We start from the raw sequence: 23,519 nt of genomic DNA, 5'->3' as shown, positions 1-23,519 counted from the left end.
CTTGCAGCTGGTGTCCGGGCAACGCGTGGCGGGGCGGGGCCAGGTGCGCCCCCTCCCCCAGCCGGCCGGAAGCGAGCTGCCGCGGGGCATTGTGGGCACTGTGGTCCCCCGCCCCTAACCCGGAGGCCGCGAGCGTGCAGGTACTGGGGCTGCCGCGGTCCGAGAGGGTTGTGAGGGTGCGGGCCGGGCTGCAGGGAGCGCGCGGCGGTCACACGCTTCCAATGCCGTAGAGCGCGCAGGCCGGGCTTTGGGCCTCGGGGAAAGCACTAGGTGCAGGAGCTGCGGGTGCTGGGGTGGGCGCGGAGACACGAGCAGGGGGCTCCTGGTCCCGGGATGGGGTTGGGCGTGGGGGCGCTGGAGATGAGTGCGGGGGCAGTGAGCCCCACGTGCAGCCTCGCCCCACGTGGCAACCCCGGCGCACTCTCCGAGTCTCTGTTACCTTACGCGCGGGCTCCGGGCAAGAGGGGGAGCAGGGCTGAGCGTCTGGTCTCCAGCCAAGCCATTGTCGTTTCCTGCGCCCCGAGTCTGTAGGTGTGAACAACTTCCCCTTGGAGCAGCTCCTGGCGCGGTTGGAGCCGGCGCTGGAGAGTGTCCAGGGCCGTGGGACACTCTGCACCTCTCCGGAAGGCACGCTTTCCCCCGACCTGTGCTGGAGAGCCTCGGGAATGCCCATCACACGTGTGTTCATGGGATTCCTCGCCACTGGGGTGTCCGGGCCGCAGGTCTCAGAAGACCAGTGGGAATCTGGAAGCAGCTATCTTCCAGGCCACCCACAGCGTGCAGATTCCATAGTCCTTGGAGCTCCCTGCTGGGGCCCCCCCCCCCACTAGCCCAGACCGAATCAGCAGAACTGCCTCCCCCTGCAGGTTTGGGAGCCAGGTGCCCAGGCCCGCGGGGTTTGGGTGGGCAGCCCACCCAGCGGCCTCTGCTGGACTGCAAGAACTCACACTGCCAGGATGCTTACTTTCAGAGGGTGCATCGGTGGGTTTAATGACCCCAAGTTACAGCTATCTGTGCTAGGCAAAGATGACCAGCGTGTCCAGGGGTTTTCAACTTGTGGGTTTGATGTCCACAGTAGGGATCGCCAGATGGTTTTCCTTTTTACTCTTTGGAACACAGACTGTCATGTGATGTGGGAGGGCACAAGGCTTTTCTCTGTTCAGTGAGCAGATGGCAGCCTGAGACAGTGGTGGCTCTCCTGAAGCGCCAGATGAGAGCCATGGTGTTTGGTTTGTCTTGGTCTTGGGTCTCCATCCTTCCCAGGTGCTGGGAGCACAGAACTGGTGGGAGCAGACGGGAGCATGGGCTGTCAGAAGGGGCCTTCCAGGGCGACGGTCAGCTCCTTCTCCTGAAGGTCTTCGTCCTCCCTGCGGCCTGCCCAGGTGTCGGGCAGTGCTTCCTTCAGTGGCCCACCTACCCCCTTGCCCTGAGCTCGGGCACCTCCCTTGCCCTGGGTACCCTGTTTCTGTGGCCGTGGGTACACGACGGGTCCCTCCAGTTCAACTTCCTGGGCCTGAGTGTTTGGAAGAGGTCTTTAATCTTAGCCATGGCAGTGCCCTCATGTGGGTCTAATAAATGAACAGGGTGGGTAATCCTTGAGGCCTCCCAAGGCTGCCAGGAACACACGCAGCGCCAAGCCCCCTGGGGAGAGCCCAGCTCTGCATCCATTCTTTCTTCTGCACCCCTGTCCCGGCCCCACACAGGGGTCCTGTGCTCTGGTATGGCTGCCTGTGTTCCCTGGATGGGCCCAAGCCCTCCCCGTAACCCTGCAGTCCAGCCATGGGTGCATGTGCTGGCTGCCCTCCGCCTGCTTTGGAATCTTTGGGAAGTGCATGGGCGGTGCATGGGGGGACACGTGTTCCAAAATGGGCTCAGCCTCCTGGCCCCTCCAGTGCAAATCAGTGCCGTCGCTTATGGCCCTGGGTGGTGGTCTCACAGCAGCCAGGACGGACGCCAGCCCCTTGAGCCTAGCACTCTGTCTTTAGTAAGTCCTGTGATGAGTCACAGGTCAGCCTGCCTCAAGGCCCGCTCCCCACAGCTCTGACCTGGGTGCCTCTGCAAGGCCTCTTACACGAGGAGTCACCAGAGGTGCTGGCACAGGACAGGCCAGGACTGTGACCCCCACCCCCCCAAAGTTGGAGGAGGGCCTCGTGTGGGTGCCAGGGGCAGATCTTTAAGCTACACTCAGGAGAAAACATAAAGCAGAAATGAAAGTGACCCACCAGCCAGTAGGCCGCAGCCCAGAGGGACGGGCCACAGCTGACCCTGGGCCCTCCTCATCCTGTGGTCCAGGAGCTGAGGAGCCCAGGCTTCTGTCGCTGGCTAGGGGAGGAAGGTGAGGGACTCCAGCAGCGAGCTCAGCCCTCCAGATTGCAGGGATGGGGTGGGCTGGAGGGGAGCAGCTGGTGGGACACTCCCAGAGGCCCCATGTAAACTCTAGGGGTCTGCAGACCTGCCCCCAACCCCCTCACCAGCTCCCTGGCCATCACAGAGTGTGGACTCTTGCAGAGCTGTGCTCCTGGGGAGGGCAGTGGTCCACCATTGTGTTGTGACCCTGAGATCACTTGGGACCCTCAGGGCTGGGCGCGGGGGTATCTGAGCACTGGGGGTTGTGGTGCTGGCCTCAGATACTGGGGGTGGAGCTGTCATCAACTCCTGTTGTTTGGGAGTGTGGGGGAGGGGGGGCGTGTCAGGGAGCAGAGTCCTGCCTGCCCCAGACCTACTGACATGCTCTCACGGGACTCTCAGAAGCACCGCCTTGGGGCTTCAGAAGCTGTGGGAGTCAAGGAAGTAGAAATGAAGAAGCCGGTGTGCTCTGGAGTCTGAGATTTCTGCCCTGGGATTCGGGATTCGGGGGCACCAGGTAGGGAATCTCTGTCATCTCTGGAGACAGCACCTTTCAGAGCAGGGGCCCCTGAGCCCCTGGGGACAGGGAGCATGGGGGCTCCTGAGCTTTTGAGCCTGGGGACTGGGAGCATGGTGGCCTGTGGGGGACCGCTCCTGGGATCCCTGGGGACAGGGAGCATGGTGGCCTGTGGGAACCTGCTCCCGGGGACCCTGGGGACAGAGAGTGTGGGAACTGCTCCTGGGGGCCCTGTGCTTTGTAAGTTCCTGGCTGTTCACCCCATGCTGGGTGCTCAGCTGACTGAGGGTCTCTGTTTTCCTGGCACTCAGGCAGCAGTGGCCCAGGAGTCGTGAGTGAGCTTGAGGGGAGTCCTGGGGCTGGAGTGGGGGCCGTGTGCCCGCCTCAGAGTCTTTCTGCTGGGGCCATTTGGCCTGTGTGCTCTCCAGGAAGCCGCATCTCCCGGGGGCTTCTGGCTGCCTTCTTGGCTGGTGCTTCACTTAGCTCTTGAGAAGGCTGGGACCAGGTTCTGGGACCCAGTAACCCCCGGGCTGCTGCTGCCCCTCCCTGTAGCCTCATGAACAAACCCGCCAACCCCAGCTTCTCCAGGGGGTTACTGCTGTGACACCCCTGCCCCGTTTTCCGTGAGTCACGGAAATGAACGAGAGAGGAAGGAGGAACCTGCTCGTCGGACCGTAGCTCCCCTGCTGAGCGTGGCCCAGGCCTGCCCCGGGTGGTGGGGGGTCTTCCTGCCCCCATCATGGACCCCAGTGCTGTTCCCCGGGTGTGTGCCTGGCCTCCCTGAGGGGCTGTGTGCCCGGCAGGGCCTCTTCCTACCCGGTCCCTGGCTGTCTCGGGACTGCTCCTCTGCTGTGCCTGGCATGTGGACATGCCTGGTGCTGTGACATTGAGACTCCAGCCACAGGAGCAGTCGTCAGACCTTGCGGTGGGAGGTCCGGCAGAGGGGTCGTGTCTGCCTCGGGCCTCTGGGGCAGGGCTCAGGGGTTCTGCCCGCCCCCTGGCCCACAGTGGGTGGCACTGTGAGAGCATGACTAGAGCCTGGGGTTCCTGGGGACCTGGATCTTAAATTGCATTTACTTTCAGTTATTTAGCATTTATGGGCCCCATGTGGTTCCCGCCACCCTACGGAGCTGCGGCCCTGGAGCCCCCAGAGGTGGTTGGGTTGTCACAAGCTCCAGGTTGGGTGTGCAGGGCTGGGGGCCCCCTCCTCCGTGTGATGTGAGTTCTGGTTGAATGGCTGGTGTGGTGGGAAGCCCATCGCTGCAGAGCATTTGGGGGAGGCGGCCGCAGTTGCCTGCTGAGCTACCCTGACTCTGGCTCCCCCCTTCAGGTGCGAAGTCCTGTCCGTTTCCTGGCAGCATGGCGCTCTCTGGCTCGGAGGTGGAGAAGCAGGCGCCGGTAGAGCCCCAGCCCGGCCGTGAGCAGCAGTCCTGGTGGTGCCTGGTATTCTTCCTCTGCTTCTATGGCTTCATGGCCCAGATGCGGCCTGGGGAGAGCTTCATCACGCCTTACCTCCTGGGCCCCGACAAGAACTTCACACAGACGCAGGCATGTTGGGTGCGCATGCGGGTGGGACGGGCTGGAGCACGGGGGCTGCATGGCTGCAGGCGCAGGCAGCCACCAGTTTCCCGTGGGGTGGTGGCAGGTCTGGTGGAGGGGTCCTGACCACTGTGGGCCTCTAGGGCAGGGCCCAGGGGCCTCGCCTGCCTGCCCACCCACCTGTGGAGCCCTTGCTTCCAGCAGAGACCTGTTTGCGGAGAGGGATTACAGAAGGAATTTGCCTTTTGCTCAGCAACAAGGACAAAGGATCTCATTGGAACCCAACTAATAAGCTTATACCCCATGGGAGTCTTGCTTCAGACACAGAGTAAAAGCAGCAGCAGGCAATGTCCCTGCCGGTTTCTGTCGCCATAAAATAAAGCAAATCAAGAGGACTCAGAGTCCGTTGGTTGATGAAACATATGGTCGGGGTCTGTTCACCACACCTCCTTGTCCTGCCTTAGGACCACCTGCCACCGCAGAGCCTGACCCCAACCCTGTCTGTCCCCTGCATGGTGACCTTCGCGTCCACACCCCTTGCTGCTGGTGCTGGACCCCACTGGGTCCCACGGGGATTTCCCACTTGATTTCTTCAGGGAGCTCCTGCCTCCCTCTGGTCCCAGGCTTGGCCCCCACCCCTCAGTGACCCCAGGATTAAGCCATGTGGAATCACCTTGCACACGAGCCTGCCCCCTCAAAGTAGCCCTCTTGGAAAACAGACACACCCGTGTGCCCCGGCGTCATGCATGGGCTCAAAGCCATGTGTGTGTGAGGGCTCCAACCCACAGCCAGAGTGGTGACTTCCCAGGTGAGTTTGGGGTGGGGGGCCTTGCCTCCCTCCAGCACTGGGTGTGGCATGTCCCTCATTCGCTGACTGGCCAGTTTCCCGGATGCCAGTCTGTTCCTTAAGGGCCCATCGTCCGCTGCCAAGATGACTTGGGAGTGAGCCCCCGTGGGACGCGCCCTTAAAATAACTATAAGGAAAACCTCTGTACTAAACTCCCACTTGCCTGCCCTCTCAGGTCACAAGTTAGCCCTTAAATAGTAGGTTCCAGAAATTAAGCCGCCCACCAGGCCTTGGATGTGACCCGAGATTGGCAGAGGCCTGTTCGGGGACAACCCAGCAGGTCAGTGGCCACGGTCACTTCTCCCACATAGACACAGGGTGATACTGCCCAACTCGCACCCAGGGCCTCAAACCACCAAGAACCGCCCCCCGCCTTGCTCCAAGGGTCTCTGAGGTCTCCAGCTCATCCCATCCCCCAGGGGAAACACTGCCGCAGTCACGTCCACCCTCTGCAGTGCGAGGCCGGGCCCTGACTCCGTTTCATCAGCACCCACCAGGCGCTGTTGGGTTTAAGCCCATCTGATAGACAAAGGGCTTGCTGCCAGGCTTGGATTTCCTTGCTTTCTGCTGTGGTATCTTGTGTTCCTTGCTGTCCCCAAGCCTGGCCTTGCCAGCTTCCCCCTCTGCGGGCGTCTGCCTTCCTGTGCCTGGTGGGCTTCTGGTGCTGGGGGCCTGGTGTCTCCTGTCCACCAGCTTCTTCCCCACTTGCTGCGTCCTCTGGGCTGCAGTTTCACTGTGAACTCAGCCCCATTCTTCCCGGTTTATGCTGAGTGTTGCCTGCACACACATTCGACCCACCCTCGCCCTTTGGTTCATGAAGCACTTCCTGGCGGGTATGAGGTTTGCTTTGCACCTTGGGGCCTGTGACTTCTCTGTATCTGAGCTGCCTAGGTTGGGTCCTGCAGCCCCCACCCCAGCTCCATGATGACCCCGGCCCAGGACATTTTACACAGCAATCCTTGCTGGCCTGCGGCTGACCCTGCCTGTCGCTGGTGTGACAGCCCCTGTCCTGCCCTTGCTCCCTGTGCCCCTTTGGGTGCAGCCAGGTGTAAGCTGTTGAAGAATTGGAATTCTGGTCACCTATGCCCCTACCCTGCCCGCCTCGTCCCATGGTCCTCAGAGCCCATGGCATCCTGTTCTTGTCCTGCCTGCCATGGGGCCCTGGCTAAGCCTCCTGTTGGCTGCCGTGAGGCCACCTGGATCCTGGTGTGGGCATGGCTTCCTCGTCCTGCCTATCAGTCTGGATCTAGCCTGTCCACACCGAGGTGCTGGGAACGTAGCCCAGCAACAGTGGCTGGGCCAGGATGAGGCAGCCCTCATGTCAACTGCCACAGGGACTTTGTGGGTGCTGTGCTCCCCATAGTGCCCAAATATGACATGGGTCCGCCCCCCTGGCCTGCATGCCTGCCCAGCAGGAGAAAGCGGATCTGGGGCATGGGCAGCAGTGAGGGGACAAGAAAGAAACGGCTGGCCTCCCGCGGTTCTGACCCCATGGCCCCGCAGCTGTGCAAGCCGCCTGCCAAGAGGGCTCGACCACTAACTGAGAGGTTGTTTGATGTTCCCGGAATTTTCCATAAACAAGGCTCTGACCCTGCAGCCGGCCCCCATGGCTCTGGGACCAGCACTGGTTTTGCAGCGCCCCTGAGAACAGACTTGCACCAAGACTGTCTTGGACTGTCCCGAGGCTCTAGTGCTCAGTACTGGGTGGCTTCCAGTGGGCAGGGGAGCCCTGGAGGCAGTGGGTGTGTGGCCAGCTTGGAGTCCTGAGCACAGACTCAGAAGCAGTGCCCGGGTCTAGCCAGTTAGGCTGCAAGTTCTGGGTGGACAGACATGACAGCTGCAGAAAACCATGGGTGAGCCTCCAGGAAACAGTGGGCTCAGCTGGGCCCTGCATGCTGACCTGGGCTCAGCTCTGGGCCCTTGGTGCATCTGTGAAGTGGGCCTTGGTGTTAGCAGGCGGTCAGGTGCAGTCAGGGTTAGCGCCCTGAGTCGGGTGGGAACTAAGGGAGGCCGAAGCCTCTGACAGCCTAACAAGGCCAGAGGCTCACCTGTTGCTGCCCCTGGATGATCTGAGCCATGGCTAGGCCCTGGGAGGGTCAGTTGGGGTCAGGTGGAACTCCTGGGAGGGTCATTTGGGGTCAGATGAAGCCACTAGGAGGGTCAGGTGGGGTCATTTGGATTCCTGTAGGAGACCACCTGCTAAACACCCAGCTGGGCCTCGGGAGAGGCTCCGAGCACAGGCTGCCTCCCGTGTGCATCCCCCAGGAAGGGCGGGGGGGCGGGGGCGAGGCCAAAGACTTGGGTCTCTCAAAAGCTGGGACCTCTTCTTGGGGGACAGGCCCAGGGTGGCCCTTCCTGGGCAGTGGGAGGACGTCTGGCTTGCATCCCAAGGGGGTCTGTGGCTGTGGCCTTGCCCTGCGTGCCCAGGAGGGAGTGTCCTGCTGGGTCGGCCCTGTCTGAGTGGACAGCTGAACGGCCAAGGCCATAGACAGCTCCCTTGGTGAAGCTGGGAGTCCTGGCTCCAATGGAGGCAGCTCCTAGTCCTGCCTGACAGGCGGGGGTGAGGGCCCAGCTTTGCTCTTGTGAGTGGCTGGTGTGAGGGTGGCTGCAGCGTCCCCTGTGCCCTGGGACCGAGTGAGACCTGCCCACTGAAGGCCTTCCTCGGCTGCTGGCAAGAGTGTAGATTAGTCACAGCTCTGTTTTCTATATCGTTAGATTTAAGGTGAAATCCTATCATGTTGTTATTTCATTAGAGACAAGCCTGGATCAACTGCTTAGCATGCAGTTACTGATTATTTTTCAGCATCCTTACCAGCACTCTGCAGGTGTCAATACCAAACAGCTTCCTGAGGAGCACGCCCTTGGGGTTGGGGTCAGAGAGGAACACGTTTGGGGGTCTGGTTGTGCTTCTCTCTGTTTCCTCGGATGCCCTGGGCAGCCCTCAGGGCTGCACGTGTTTGGAGGACAATACTCGCCACCTAGTCCTGGTGGGGCACTGTGGTAAAGGGGCACAGGAGACGGGGTGACTTGGGGGTGCGTGGGGCCCATGTGCTCGCAGGTGCTAGGCCCAGCCCAGGGACCGCGCTCTGGGGCTGGGAGTCACGCATGTGCTGTCCTGCAGGTCACCAACGAGATCACGCCGGTGCTGTCCTACTCGTACCTGGCCGTGCTGGTGCCCATCTTCTTGCTGACCGACTACCTACGCTACAAGCCGGTGCTGCTGCTGCAGGGCCTGAGCTACGTGTCTGTGTGGCTCCTGCTGCTGTTTGGCTCGACCGTGCTGCACATGCAATTCATGGAGTTCTTCTTCAGTATCACCATGGCGGCCCGCATCGCCTACTCCTCCTACATCTTCTCGCTGGTGCCCCCTGCCCGCTACCAGCGCATGGCCAGCTACTCGCGGGCCTCGGTGCTGCTGGGCGTCTTCACCAGCTCGGTGCTGGGCCAGCTGCTGGTCACCCTGGGCAGGGTCCCCTTCTCCACGCTCAACTACATCTCGCTGGCCTTCCTCACCTTCAGCCTGGTGCTGGCGCTGTTCCTGAAGCGCCCCAAGCGCAGCCTCTTCTTCAACCGCGGGGCGCCCGTGCGAGCCGGGGCCGCGCCCTCCGAGCTGGACCAGATGGACCCGGGCCGGGCGCAGGCCGCGGGCGCGAGGCCGGGCTGGCCGCCGGCCGCCTGGCGGGACGCGACGTTCGTGCGCGTGCTCGGGGAGCTGGGCCGCGCGCTGCGGCTGCCGCAGCTGCGCCTCTGGTCACTCTGGTGGGTCTTCAACTCGGCCGGCTACTACCTGATCGTCTACTACGTGCACATCCTGTGGAACGTGGTCTACCCCACCACGGACACCGCCAGGGTCTACAACGGCGGGGCGGACGCCGCCTCCACGCTGCTAGGTACGCCCCGCCCCGCGCGGCGGCGACCGCGACGCCGGGGACGGCCGTGACGCGACTTGTCTCCCCAGGTGCCCTCACCTCCTTCGCCGCGGGCTTCGTGAGGATCCGTTGGGCGCTGTGGGCCAGGCTGGTCATCGCGGTGGTGACGGCGCTGCAGGCGGGGCTGGTGTTCCTCATGCACAAGACCCGCGACATTTGGCTGTGCTACGCGGCCTTTGTGCTCTTCCGCGGCTCCTACCAGTTCCTGGTGCCCATCGCCACGTGAGTCGGGCTGGGGCTGGCGGGTGGCCTGAGAAACTGGAAGAGGTGTGGGAGTGGGTGGCTGGAGGGCCATGGACGGTATGTAGCAGAAGGCCTCCTTCCAGAAGGTTCCATGGGGAGCAGCAGGGTATGTACTGCTCATGTCGGAGCGTGAGCCCCAAGTACCTTTAGCCGGGAGCCCCCTTGCCCACAGCATGCCCTGTCCCAGCTGCCAGGACCCTAAGGCTGGGCGAGGAGCCTGGCCTGTGTGGGCATCCCCTGTGTGCCCGCCTTGAGCCTCTGGTGTCCACAAGATTGGACCTCTGAAGTCCTGCCTCCCGGCCCTGAGGTCCTGTCATGGGTGACTCTGAGGCCTGTCATGGGCCACTTTGAGGCCCTCTCCTGCTTCTGGGCAGGGCAGCTCACGGCAGTAACTGGGTGACCCAGCTGGTGACCCAGCTGGCCTTCTGCCCAAGGGAGACTTTCCCTGATACCCTTGCGTTCCTCACACCCCTGGTGACGCTCCTGTACCCGCCCGGAGGTGTCCCAAGAACTGCCTGCTGACCCATTGTGCCTTCCAGAACCTTCCCCAGCCACGTCCTGCTGGGTGGGTCTGGCTCCTGACCCCCAGTGCACCCTCTGAACTGGACCTCTCCCACCATGTGTTCACCCCAGACACACGTGTTCACACCGCATGTGTGACACACAGCACATACCCAACACCCGTACCTGGCATTGTCCCCAGCTGTTTGGCTCCAGTTCCCCACTGCGCCCTGTCTCCCCCAGGGCACCTCCGTCCAGACCATCCACTCCAGTCACAACCATGTGAGAACATCTGCCCCCTCCTTCTGCTGAGCTTGGATGGCGCCCCAGACTCCTACCCCTCTGCAGCCTGCAGCCCTCCCCCCTGCCCACAGCATGGTGGCCGGGCTCCCCTGCACCGTCTCACAGTCCCCCTGCACGTCAGACCCATTCCTGCCTTGGTCTGTGGGAGTGAGCCCGGATCAGACCCAGTCCTTGCCTTTCCCGGGCCAGTGCTGCCCAGGTGCCCAGACCACACCCTGGCCCTGCTGGCACGGTTTATGCTCCGCCGCCCTCTTGCCCCTGTGGCCATGTCCCCATTCCCCAACTGCCTATGGACGTGGCCCCAGGCCTGGCCTCCCACACAGCGGGACGCTGCATCCTCCCGTCCTGACCTGCTCTCAGCCTGTAAGCCCCACCTCTCCCGCTGCCGCCAGCATTGTGGAACGGGCGCCAGGGCCCTTGGTGTCTTCCCCTCACTTCTCTCAGGACACCTAGTGTCTCATGTGTCAATTGTAAAAGCCATGGGTGTTTGTAGCAGAAAAATACGATGCAGAAAAGGTCAAATATAAGACACAAATGTGAGAAGGAGACAGCAGACCCCCCCTAGGCGCCGTGGCTGACATGGGGTGTCAGGCTGCTGGGGTCATCACTCCTGCACCTCATAAGCCTGAGGCTCTGTGTCCAGAGGGCATTGTTTTTGGTCTTCCTGGTGACAAGGCCACCGTCTCCAGTATCTCCCTGAGACGCCTAGCTCAGAAGCCTCACCCTCTCACCTACATTTTTCTTCTGAAGTTCTGATAATGGCTTCAGGTGGTTCCGGAAGTGGGCCAGCCAGGTCAGAGTTCATGTGCTTTAGGAAAGGGTTTAAGAGATGCTGCAGACACGGCCAGGCAGGCGCACGGCTAGGCAGGCACAGAGCCTGCACAGCGGGTGGAGGGCAGCTCGTGGGCCAGTGGCCTATCCCTGGTGTCCTGGCCAGTTCGCAGCTGAGGGCAGCCCAAGGGCCAGTGGCCCTTCTTGCCGTCCTGGCCAGTTCACACCCACGGGTTCTTTTCCCGCTGGGATTTCCTGTTCCCCGGTCGTCTGCAGCCCACGTGTGGGTGTGGTGGCAGGGCCCTTTCACGGTGTGTGTAACCGTGTTACCGTTGACTATAATCCCACTTGTGGAGCTCTGGCAGCATCATCTCCACCAGTCATACAGGTGGCATTTTGTTCTGCCTGTACCGGTGGGACCTGGCTGGGCTCCTGTTTCCCAGGAGTTAATCTATTGCTCGAGTTACTGTGCACCTGCCCACCCTGGCACTTCATGTATTTCTTGTCATCCCAACCCTCCCGCACCCCCAGCAGAAGCTCCCCAGCCTTTGTCATTCTCTGGAAGCCTTCTTGGCTATATTTGTTCACTCATTCTTCAGAACTTGAGAATGTTTCCTGTCTAGTTTCTTTTAAGGCACTTTGGGGCTTTTAATGGAAAGTGTGTTCAAATGTTAATTTCTGTGCAGAGCGCTGGAAGCACTGAGCATATTAATTCCTCTTGCTTCTTTGTTTTATGGGTCTTTTTCTAATTTACTGACTTACTTAACGGCAAAGGACTTTAAATCCGTAATTTTCCCCGTGCCCACCTGTGCCTGTGGTTGTAACACCCTGCTTTCAGGGGGACGGTCTTCTGAGAGCCCTGTAGTGACGACAACTTACTTTGCCCTGGGGTTTCCAGGAGACTTTGTCTCCCAGGGCTGCCTTCTGTGCCTGGCTCTGCGCTTCCTTTATGGGTCATCAAGGGAGGATGTGCAGCTCAGAGCACAGGCCCAGGGCGGTGGGCAGCCCAGGCGCTGCGTGGGTCTCATGGTCGCCCTGCAGCCTCGGTGGACCCGCGGCTGTTCCTAGCTGCCTAAGAGCACTGCCACCTAGCTGGGTCCTCTGCACCTGTGGGCACATCTTGCCCTGGCTGTCTGACCTCAGCCCGCTTCCCTGTTAAGTTTTCAGATCGCGGCTTCTCTTTCTCAAGAGCTCCGTGCCCTGGTCTTCGGCATCAACACGTTCCTCGCCACCGTTCTGAAGACCATCATCATCCTCATCGTCTCCGACAAGCGGGGCCTGGGCCTCCCGGTCCACTCTCAGGTTAGCTCCGCTTTTGGGCTCACTTCCTGGAGGAGGGATGCCTCAGGGTGCAGGCCTCCTGGTGCCCGTCCAGCCAGCAGTGCCACCCCTCCCGGCACCCAGACCATAGACACGCTGCAGGCAGGGGCATGTCTAGCCAGACTCTCTGGACTGAGTGGGAACAGGGAGGGAAGGGTCAGAGGGCAGGGAGTCTGAGGGCCACAGTCTGGCTGCCTGCTACCAACCTGTGCAGCTCCCTTGCAGGGTTCAGGTTGGGGCAGCGAATGCTGCCCACATTGGGCAGTGCAGTAGGCATGTGCAGTCAAGTTCACTGAGACCTCTGGGGTCTCCGAGGCCAGCCTGGGTGCCGGTCACTTCTGCAGGAGCTCTCAGGGCCCTGGATACCCCCTACACTGGCTGAGGTCCTGGGAAAGCTAGAGGCATGGTTCTGAGCATTCCCTGTGCCCTCCTACAGGCCTTCTTGCAATGGGTCCTGTTCATGGGACAGCTGTCTATGGGGCAGACGAGAGCAGAGCTCCAGGGTTGATTGACCTTGGTGCCTGTCAGTCCCTTTCCTGACCCCTCCCTCCATCCAGTCTTCTGTCTCCCAAGAAGAACGTGAGACCCAGGACACGCTCAGGCTGGACTCCCGGTACCTTGGCCAGGGCAGGACCTTTGAGTGAGCTGGACTAGCCAAAGAATGGGCCTGCGGGAGGGTTGTCACCGGGCTCCTCAGTGCAGCCTCCACCTGCTGGGAGCTGGGCCTCCCTGGGGTGTGGCAGCTCCACGGAGAAGTCCAGCCCTCTGTCCAAGGGTGCCGTGTCACCCTTGCCCTGGTGACTCCCTTGCCAGAGCTGACCAGGGAGAAGGTTCCAGGCATAAGAGACCCTCATGTTCAGAAATGGGATTTTTGGCTGGGGTCCAGGAAGGACATAAGAGCCTGTGGCCGTTTGTGTCCATCCGAGCAGGCAGGTTTTGGCCTTGCTTCCCCAGGAGGGCCCCCCAGGCTGAACACTGGGGACTGTGGCTGAGCAGGGTGGCCGAGCTGGACTTGGGTCCACGGGGCGTGTGTGACTGTGCCTACAACTGGGCGGGAGGGGCAGTCCAGAGGCACCAGACCTCCGTCCAGAAGTGGTGGGTTGGACCCTCCTTCACTGGGACCCTCTGGTGAGACCCCCTCCCCTCCGGAGCGGCAGCCTCCGCAGGGAGCACGTTGCCTCCTGGCTTGTTTGTGGGCCTTGCTGGCAGCCGTCCACATGGCCTGCGTGGGGCCTCCACACCCAGGTGTGTTCCCCCTCCCTGGAGCCCAGGTCATCCCAGCTCTGGGCGGTGGGGCTTCTCGGGGGCTCCAGGCTGGGGACAGGGCTGGACTTTCCTCCCGTGTCTCAGCCCAACCCCACCACGTGGCACTTTATGGCCTTGCCTGGTCAAGCTGACGTTATATTGATTTTTGTCTGGCTGCTTTAATTTCCTGGTTAAAAGGGAGCTCTACAGGCTTGCTTGTAATTAGAAATTACTGATCCTGGTGGTGTCCGGCAGGAGAGTCATCCCTGCTCCTCTCACCCACTGTTTGCACGTGCAGTGCACTGGGGGCCCATCCTTCCATCGTGGGTAGTGAGAGCTGGGGTGGGGAACGGAGCTGGTGGTGGGAACCAGCCCAGAGCATGTGGGGAGCTGGCTTTTAAGTTAAACAGTATTTCTGGGTTACCACACACTCACTCGCGGAGTAACAGGTAATGCAGAGACTCACATACCCAGCCTCCCCATTGGCCACATCCTGCAGTTCTGGGGTGCAGGCACTAGGGGGATGTGGACCCCACAGTCGAGATGGGAGCATGCCTGCTCATCCCCTGCGGCCACACTGGGCCCCACTCCACCTCCGCCCCAACCCCAGCAGCCCCAGTTTACCCCCATTTCTGTAGTGGTGTAGTCTCGAGAGTGCCCTTACGTGAACCCTGGGAGTCAGGATTGACTTTGAACCACTCGTCCCGGCTCCTGGAGACAAAGAGTTACTCCTGTCGGGTCCTGTGCTGTGTGAGTTCCCTGGTGACCAGACCCAGGCTCTTGCCTGCTTACTGCCAGGAGCCCCAGCCTGGTCCACTTGGCGGCTGCTCTAAACATTGGTGTCTAGCTTTCTGTGTGAACCTGGATTTCCGTTTCTCTGGACAAACACCCCGAAGTGCAGGCATTGAGTCCTCGGGTGGCTGCCAGACTGTTCTGCAGCGTTTTTTCATTCTCACCAGCCATGCCTGAGGAAGCCGGTTTCTCCAAATTCTCACCAGCCTTTGATGGGGTCACCATTTGTTAGCCATTCTGAATGGTGTGGAGAGCTGATCCCTGTGGTTTTAATTTGCATTTCCCTGATGACTATGATGGGCTTCCCTGATGGCTCAGACACTAAAGAATCTGCCTGTAATGCAGGAGACCTGGGTTCTATCCCTGGATCAGGAAGATCCTCTGGAGAAGGGAATGGCTACCTACTCCAGTATTCTTGCCTGGAAAATTCCTAGGACTGAGGAGCCTGGCAGCTACAGACCATAGGTCGCCAAGAGTGCAACACAGCTGAGCATGCACACACTCGCTCCCTGATGACTGTGAGGCTTCTCTTCTCATGTGCAGCTGCGTCTGTACATCCTCCTGGGTGAAGCGTTTCTGCCTTTTCCTGCCCATTTCCTGGCTGGGGCCTTTGTCTTTTTATTCTTGAGTTTGAGCATGTCTGCTTATTCTAGATACCAGTCCTTTGTTGGACGTGTGCTTTGCAGGCATCCTCCAGTCTATAGCAGACCATCTCGTCTTCTTAATGGGGCTATTTGCAGAGTAAAAGTTTTTAATTTTGATGAGGTCTGATTCATTCCTCTGTCCTTTTGTGGATCTTAGTTTTGGTATTACGTATAATAATTCTGGGCTTCCCAGGTGGCACTAGTGGTAAAGGACCCACCTGCCAATGCAAGAGACACAGGAATCCTGGGTCGGGAAGATCCCCTGGAGAAGTAAATGGCAATCCACTGCAGTATTCTTGCCTGGAGAACCCCATAGACTGAGGAACCGGGTGGACTGTAGTCCGCAGGGTCACAGAGTCAGACAGGACTGAAGTCACTTAGCACATAACATATAATGACTCTGTCTGGTCCTGGGTCCCCAAGATTTTCCCCAGCTTCTTATTAAAGTGTTATAGTTCTGCACCTAAGTCTGTGACTTGTTTTAACTTTCGTGTAAGGTGTGACATTTGTGTTGTTTGATTCCTTTGTCTGTGGATGTCTAGTCGCTCCAGCACCATTTGTTGAAAGACTGAATTGCTTTTTCACCACTTGTATGAGCTTGCTTCTGGGTTCTCTGTTGGTTCTGTTGGACTGTGCGGCCACCCTTCCGCCACCACCACACGTCCTGCTTGTGTAGCTATGTGGTAAGTTTTAAAATTGGGTACACTGATTCCTCCAACTTTGAAATTTTTTTCAGAATTCTTTTAGCTATTAGAGTTTCTTTGCCTTTCCCTCTACATTTTAGAGTAATCTTGTCTATATCTACAAAAATTTTTGTTGTGATTTTGCTAGGAATTGCATTAAGCTTGTTTATCAGTATTGGGAGAATTGACATCTTTTACTCTGTTGAGTCTTCAACCTGTGAACACGGTATGCCTCTCCATTTACTTGGAACTTCTTTGGTTTCTTTCAGCATTTTGTAGTTTTTGATATGCATGCAAGTACTGTAGTGCTGTGCATCTTTTCTTAGGTTTATTCCTAGGTATTTCAGTGTTTTGTGAGCAATTGTTATGTGATATTTTTAGTTTTGGTGTCTGCATTAATCTACAAGGGCTGCCATAACAAAATATCACAGGCTGGGCAGTTTGTGCAACAGCAATCTATTCTCTAACAATCTGGAGGCTGGAAGTGTGAGATCAGAGTGTTTGCAGGTTTGGTTTCTCCCAAGGCCGCTCTCCTCACTTGGTCTTTCTTCTGTGTGCACTCCTGGTGTCTCTGTCTCTTGGAAGGCAGCAGTCATACTGGATCAGAGTTCTACCCTCATGACCTCATTTAAACTTAATCACTCCTGAAAGGTCTTATCTCCACATACAGTCATACTGGAGGTTAGGGCTTCAACAATGAATTTTGAAGGGAGACAGTTCAGTCTATAGCAGTGTCCTGATGTTCGTTGCTAGTTCAAGAAAGAAAGAAAAAAGAAAGTGAAGTTGCTCAGTTGTATCCGACTCTTTGCAACCCCATGGACTGTAGCCTACCAGGCTCCTTCATCTGTCCATAGGTTTTTCCAGGCAAGAGTACTGGAGTGGGTTGCCATTTCCTTCTCCAGGGGATTTTCCCAACCCAGGGATCGAACCCAGGTCTCCCACATTGTAGGCAGTCGCTTTTACTGTCTGAGCCACCAGGGAAGTCAGGCAGACCTCATTTTATTGTACTTCACTTTACCATGCTTCGAAGATACTGACATTTTTACAAGTTGAAGATTTGTGGCAACCCTGCATTGTCAGATGGCAGTTAGCATTTTTTAGCAATAAAATATTTTTATTAAGGTATGTACACTGTGTTTTTAGACATAATGCTATTTATTACACACTTAATAGACTATAGTATAGTGTAAACATAATTTTTATGTGTACTGGGAAACCAAAAAATTTGTGTGAGTTGCTTTATTGCAATATTTAGGGGGGTGGTCTGGAACTGAGCAATATCTCTGAGGTCTGCCTGTATAAGAAATACATTGACTTGTGTGTGTTAATGTTGTGTAATCTTGTTGAGGTCACTTATTTGTTCTGGGAGGTCTTTTCTTAAATGTTTTTAATTTACTTTCTTGTCTTATTGTACTGGCTAGAACTTTTGCTTTAACTGTTTCCTTTGTTTTACTTGCTTTGGATTTATTTTGCTCATCTTTTTCTGGGTTCTTGAGATGGAAGCTTAGATTAATGATTAATGATTTGAGACTTCTTCTTTTCTAATATTTGCATTTATTGCTGTAGATTTCCCTCTGAGCCTGCTTTAGCTACATCCTACAGATTTTGATATGTTGTATGTATTTTTGTCTCTTTTCATACTTTTTCTTTGACCTATGATTATTTTGAAATGTTTTGTTAATTTCCAAGTGTTTTGTTTTCCTGTTTCTCCTGTTTTTTGGTTATTGATTTGTATTTTTGATTCTATTTTTTTGTGATCAGAGAACACAATCTGCATTATGTCGAGGTTTGTTTCATGGCCCAGGACGTGGTCTGGGACCGGTGCATGGACACTTGAAAGGAATGTGAATTCTGCTGTTTGTGGGTGGAGTAGTCTATAAATACCAATTACATCCTATTGTTGATGGTGGTATTGAATTTTTCTGTATCCTTATGCATTTTTTGTCTGGCCTATTGTTGAGAAAGGAATGTTGAAGTTTTCATTTATAATTGTGAATTTGTCTATTTTTTTCTTTCAATTAATCATGTTTTTCCTTCACATTTTTTACAGCTATTTGTTGTATACACATGCACGGTGTGTCTTGGTGGGTTGAGTCTTTTAACGTTATATAATGTCCTTCTGTGCCTGTGGTCATTTTCTTTTCTCTGAAGTCTACTTTACATGATATTTATATAGCCATTCTGCTTTCCTTTGGCTTTCTTCCCCCAATTTTTATTTATTTATTGGCTGTGCTGGGCCTTCATTGCTGTGCAAGCTTCCTCTCGTTGCGGTGCATGGATTTCTCATTGCGATGGCTTCTCCTGTTGCTGAGCACAGGCTCTAGGGCACATGGGCTTCAGTAGTTGCATCACGTGGGCTCAGCAGTTGCAATTCCTGGGCTCTAGAGCACAGGCTCATCCGTTATGGCACACAGGCTTAATTGCTCTGTGGCATATGGGATCATCCCAGATCAGGGGTTGAACCTATGTCTCCTGCAGGTAGATTTTTTTTCACCACGGAGCCACCAGGGAAGCCTCTGTCTTTTTATTTTTAAACTGACTATATTGTTATACTTGAGTTTCTTGTAGATAGCATATGGTTGTCATGTTTTTTTAACTTACCCTGCCAATCTGTTTTTTTGATTGGTTTATTTAGACCATTTATGTTTAGTGTAATTGTGCTGTCTTAGAACTTGCACCTGTCATTTCATTTTTATTTTCATTTTATTCTCTGCGTTTTGTTTCTGTTTTCTTTTCCCTTGCCTTTTCATATGTTATTTACAGATTCTTCAGAACTTCATTTTGGGTTATCTGTTGTATAATTTGAGTGTATCTCTTGTGATAACTTTTTTGATAGTTGCTTTGTGTATTCAATGGCCAGTTGTAGTTAGTATTGAAACCTCACCTCCTTTAAGTCACTTTTCTTTCTGCTGTTTATAGTACAAGTGCCTTATTTATTTCCTCTGTATATCATTAGAGCTGCCTAAGATGGGGTTATAAGTTTTACTTCAGCTATCAAACATTTAGGAAACTGGAGAGAAAAGTTTGTTTACCCATAATTTTGATCACTGTTGTTTCTCCTTTTTGATGTCACAGGTTTCTTATCATTTACTTTCTGTTTAGAGAACCTTCTTCAGGCATTCTTTCAGGGGGGGTCTGCTGGTGACAAATTGTTCTCTTAGTTTTTCTTGACCTGAGAGTATCTTGATTTATTTTTCATTTCTGAAGGATGTTTTCAGTGGAATAGGTTTCTGGGTTAACAGTTGTTTTGTTCACCCTGTGAAAAATTTGTCATTTCCTTGTGACCTTCCTAGTTTCTGATGAAAACTCCACTGTCATTCTAATTATTTTTCCCTTACAGTGTCATTTTTTTTCTGGCTGCTTTCAAGATTTTTTCCTTTTTCTTTGTCTTTAGCTTTCAAAAATTTGACTATGATCTGTGTTGGTCTGATTTGGGGTAGGTGTTTTGTTTTGGGCTGCCGTCTATGGTGTCACACAGAGTCGGACACGACTGAAGTGACTTAGCAGCAGCAGCAGCAGCACACTCTAAGGGGCTTCCAAGGTGGCTCAGTGGTAAAGAATCTGCCTGCCCATGCAGGAGATAGGAGATGCAAGCACAATCCCTGGGTTGGGAAGATGCCCTGTAGGGGGAAATAGCAACTCACTCCAGGATTCTTGCCTGGAAAATTCCATGGACAGAGGAGCCTTGTGGGCTGCAGTCTGTGGGGTCGCAAAGAGTTGGACGTGACTGAGCAACTGAACGTGATATACGTGCACCCTCTTAAATCCGTAGGTTTGTGGCCCTTGCCAGATTTGAGACATTGTCACAGCCGTTATTTCCTCAAGTACTTTTTCAGTTCCGTCCTTTTTCTTTCTTCTGGTTTTACTCCCGTAACAGTGTTTTATCCCCTAGAGAATGAGGCTCTGTTCTTTCCCGTCTGTTTTGTTGTTTCGATTTGCTCGTTTCTATTGTTGCATCTTCCAGTATGCCGATTCTTTTCTCTGTCCCCTCATTCTGTTGTCAGCACCATTTGTTAGGTGTTTGTATTGGTTACTGTGTTTTTCTTCTTTTCCTGTAACTTCACTGTAACTTTTCTTCTTTATCTCTTTCATTTCTGCAAAGCTTTATCATCCTTGTCATCTTGGTAACCGTGTCTGTTGATTGTATTTCATTCATTTAGATAACTTTTTCTAAGTTTGCTGAGTGATTTTTTTAAAGTGAAACCTGTACATTTTGGCCATTATGTTATGAGATTCTAGATCTTATTTTTAAAAAATACTTATTTATTTGGCTGCTTTGGGTCTTAGTTGCAGTACTTGGACTTAGTTACTCTGAGGCAAGTGAGATCTTGGTGCCCTGACCTGGGATTGAACCTGCATCCCCTGCATTGCATGGTGAATTCTTAACCACTGGACCACCAGGCAAGTCCCTCTGGATTTTATTTAATCCTCTATTTTAGTTGGCTTTTCCTGACACCACCCTCGCAGAGGACTAGGAGCTTGTACCTCTTTACAGCCAGGTGGGGTGGGTGTCCAGACTCCCCACTCAGCCCTCCTCACACTGAGGGGTGTGTGGGGGCAAGGATGGGAGTGCCAGCTCCCCACGTGGCCACCAGTGATTGGGAGGGGCCTGGGTGCCTCATTACCACTCCCTCTGTGGCCTCCAGTGATCCTGGTAGGGCCAGAGCATTCTTGCCACTGCTGGGTGGGCTGAAAGTCCTGACTCTTCAGCAAGTGGGGGGCACCACCTGGTAAGAGCGATAGTCCAGGCTTTCCGTGTGGTCTCTGGAGGGGTGAACATTCCAGCTCCCCACCGGGCCCTGACCAACACCCCCTGACCAGACTGGGGGCGTCACAGCCTAGGTCATGAGGGTGAGGTCTGGCTGGAGTAGAGTGGTTCCTATTCTTCAGTGTCCCGTCCTGCTGGGCTGGTGGTCCCTCTCCTGATCCTTCGTTTGGAGCAGCTTTTGTTAGTGTTAGTTTTTTCCCATGTGTTTTGGGATTTCTGGTTTGCTGGCTTCTTTGGTTCCTTTAAGAATACAGGCAGCAGAAAGAAGGAAAAAACCAGAGAACACATTGCCGTGTTGCTTCTCGGATTCCAAGGTCGAGGCGGGTCTGCCCGTCCAGCTTTCAGCCACCTTCTGAGTGCTCTCTGTGCAGCGTCCAGGGCTTCACTCACTCAGAGAAACAGGCACGACATGCCAGCCCCAGGTTCCTGGAAGTGAAGTCTCTGATGGTTCACTTGCTGGTTTTGCTTCTGAAAATGAGCTTTCCTAGGAGGGCTGAGTGTGCTGGTGCCAAAGGGGGTCTTAGGGAGTCCCCCTGGGGGAGTAGAGCTCCGGGGCCTTGGGCCACAGATGAGGGAGACACCCTGGCCCCTTGCCCCCAGTGATCTGAGATTCAGGTGGGAGGTTCCCCTGTGCTGGGCCCAGGTCCCTGTGCATCACTGCTGGGCAGCTTCACTGGTCGCCAGGTTCAGGGCTGCCCAGGCCTTAGGGCTGTGGGGGCTGCCCTGGGCGACTGGATGGTCTGTTCCCCTCCACTAGGCTCCACCCACACACGTGTGAAGACTTGGCCCCAGAGCCAAGCGCACATTTGCTGTCACACCAAGTGATCAGAATGCCTCAGGCAGGATCGCAGAGGCTCAGAAGTGCTGGGTGTGCTGCTGCTTGGCTGGGAGGTGGAGGCTTGGGTGCCCCCTCCCCCCAGGTGCTCCCGTGACCTCGCCTGCTCCTCTCTTCCAGTTCCTTGTCTACTTCGTGTACTTCCTGGTGCTCTTCGCTGCCTACTTCCTTGCCGCTGTGCTGGTGGGCCTGCGCCACTTCCAACAGAGCCGCCACCAGCCCCTGCCACTGGCCCAGGAGCTGGTGAGTCCCATGCAAGAGAAGGCCACACAGGATGGAGCCCCGCTCCCAGCCTCGGAGGATGGTGTGTTTGCCTTGGGGGAGCCGAGCCCACAGTCTGAGGCCACGGCCTGACCTCACCTGACCTGCTGCCCCACCTGGTGGGCAGTCAGATTCCTGACACCGCAGGCCGCAAGCCAGGCCTCGACCTCAGGGCTCCCTGTCTTCTCTGTGTCAGCAGCCAGGTCTCTGGCATCGTGTCCACATCGTCACCTTGTGGCAGCTGTGACTGAGGCCCTGGTGGTCTGTCCTTGGGACCCACGGTCTGAGGGCCAGTGGCCTCCACGAGGGGTCCTTGACTTGTGTTATGGCACCCAGAGCATGGCACCCCTCAGCCCTACTTCATGCCCTTGCTGTGACCCCCAGCCTGCAGGGCATCCTGGCCACAGGGGGCTGGTTTGCTCTTCCTGCCTACACGGGACCAGTGGTGGGGGTCCAGGTGCCCATCAGGCCTCCCTGCTTTCTCCTTGGGAGGCAGGTCCCACTTGTCCCAGGGAACCAGCAAAGTGGTCCCAGATGCCAGTGTAGGGCACCCGGCCCCCACGGGATATTCTGGGCTGTGGGAGCCATGTTCCTGGGCCCGTAGCTAAACTGTGACATTTGCAGTTGTCCAGGTGATTTCATTTTCAGTGATGTTCTGTACCTTTTTTTAAAAAAACAGACATAAGTGCAAATCCTTGTCTGGCTTGTTTCTGGGGGAGAAGCAGGGCACTGGGGTGGTGGTTCTGTCCAGTGGAAGCACCTCAGTTCCAGACTTCATCCCAGATCCTCTCCCTCCTTTGCTCAGAGCTGGGTTGATGCTGTCCCCATCCTGGGGGCCGCTCACGCATCTGCCCCAAGGGTACTTGCCTGTGCCACCCTGGGTGCTGCCCTGGCGCTTGAGAGCCAGTCATACATCCTCTGAGATGTGATGCCCAGACACGTGATGTGGACACACAACCCACATGAGGGGGCACCTGACTCCATGTGTCCACCAGGCCAACGGAGGGACCCAGCCCTGCCCCCAGCCACAGGCATGGACCCGACCCTGACCTGAGCTGATCCCGGCTTCTCCTGTGGTCTCATCCAAGGCCTTCATCCAAGGTCCACAGAAAAGGCCGCAGAGCAGGGTGCCTGCTGGAGGCAGGGCTTCCAGAACTGGCTGCCCGTGAGGTCCCCGAGGTTGACTTGGGTGAACGGTTGAGGAAGAGGCTGGACCTGCGGTAAGTCACAGCCAACAGGTCAGTCAGGACGGATGGTCCCCTGGTGGTTCCGCAGGAGATGCCACAGCCGCCCCCAGAACCCTGCCGGGAAGAGGCAGCAGCCAGCACAGGTTCCTCCATCCTCAGGGAACCAGTGGGGCTTGAGGGAAGAAGGCTCACCTCTGCTACTGACCCAGGAGGCAGGGCTCTGCTCCAGGCCCCCACGACCTGCTCCTGGACGCCAGGAGCGCCCTCCTGGTGTGGCTGGCCCAGTGGCCTGGTCCTCCTCCTCCCCCTGCAGCCTCCCACAGGCGCTGGCCCCCTGCTCGGTCTCTGCCACCCCCAGTGCTAAGCTCCTGTTCAGTGCAGCGTGCATGCCCCTCGGGGGTCAGACACCTACAGCAGCCGTGGGACACAGGGCCGGGTCAGGAGCCCAGGGCACAGACCACCTGCACGGCTCTGAGGGGCTTGTGAGGCTGCTGGCCGCCCCCACGGAGACCTGAGAGAAGATGGGTGTGTGGGACCTGTGGCTTCCGCCAACGACCGTCACATGCACGCATCTGTACCTCACATCTGTGTACACCTCCGTGTATTTGCTCACATCCGTGTGCCTCTTGTGTCTATGCACACCTGTGCACACCTGCACACGTGTGTGTGTCCATGCGCACCAGCGCACACCCGTGGCAGCTCTATATCCTTGCACATCTGAGGATTCAACTGTGGATTGAAAATTTTCTCTTTTTTAATGCAGAAAGTTTCAGAAAGCAAAATACAAT

At 56.2% G+C, this 23,519-nt stretch overlaps 1 protein-coding gene across 8 annotated transcripts; it reads left to right on the top strand.

Annotated features, from left to right (window-relative positions):
- On the top strand, positions 1 to 22,236 carry SLC19A1 (solute carrier family 19 member 1). Of its 8 annotated transcripts, XM_088834864.1 has the most exons (8): positions 1 to 140; positions 525 to 678; positions 2,749 to 2,863; positions 4,194 to 4,411; positions 8,371 to 9,139; positions 9,208 to 9,400; positions 12,157 to 12,298; positions 21,404 to 22,236. In XM_088834864.1, exons 4-8 carry the CDS (start codon positions 4,223 to 4,225, stop codon positions 21,635 to 21,637), a joined length of 1,527 nt encoding a protein of 508 aa, XP_088690990.1. In that variant the 5' UTR covers positions 1 to 140; positions 525 to 678; positions 2,749 to 2,863; positions 4,194 to 4,222; the 3' UTR covers positions 21,638 to 22,236. The 8 variants fall into 8 exon arrangements, with proteins under 8 accessions (XP_088690990.1, XP_088690982.1, XP_055271328.2 ...); XM_088834856.1 differs by lacking the exon at positions 2,749 to 2,863; XM_088834858.1 differs by lacking the exon at positions 2,749 to 2,863 and having other exon boundaries at positions 86 to 140; positions 532 to 678.
- The last annotated feature ends 1,283 nt before the right edge of the window (positions 22,237 to 23,519 follow it).

Source organism: Moschus berezovskii, chromosome 1 (genome assembly GCF_049115385.1).
Source record: "Moschus berezovskii isolate FMDL1 chromosome 1, NW_MosBer_1.0, whole genome shotgun sequence".
NCBI classification, from domain to species: Eukaryota; Metazoa; Chordata; class Mammalia; order Artiodactyla; family Moschidae; genus Moschus; species Moschus berezovskii.
Note: the sequence above shows the minus strand (reverse complement) of the source record. Positions and strands in the feature narration are given on the sequence as shown.

Coding starts and splice junctions, on each gene's coding strand:
- SLC19A1 (XM_055415334.2), top strand. CDS start 3,732: ATGCCTGGTGCTGTGACATTGAGACTCCAGCCACAGGAGCAGTCGTCA. Junction 3,796..4,193: donor GTCAGACCTTGCGGTGGGAG/GTCCGGCAGAGG, acceptor TCCCCCCTTCAG/GTGCGAAGTCCTGTCCGTTT. Junction 4,412..8,370: donor AGAACTTCACACAGACGCAG/GCATGTTGGGTG, acceptor GCTGTCCTGCAG/GTCACCAACGAGATCACGCC.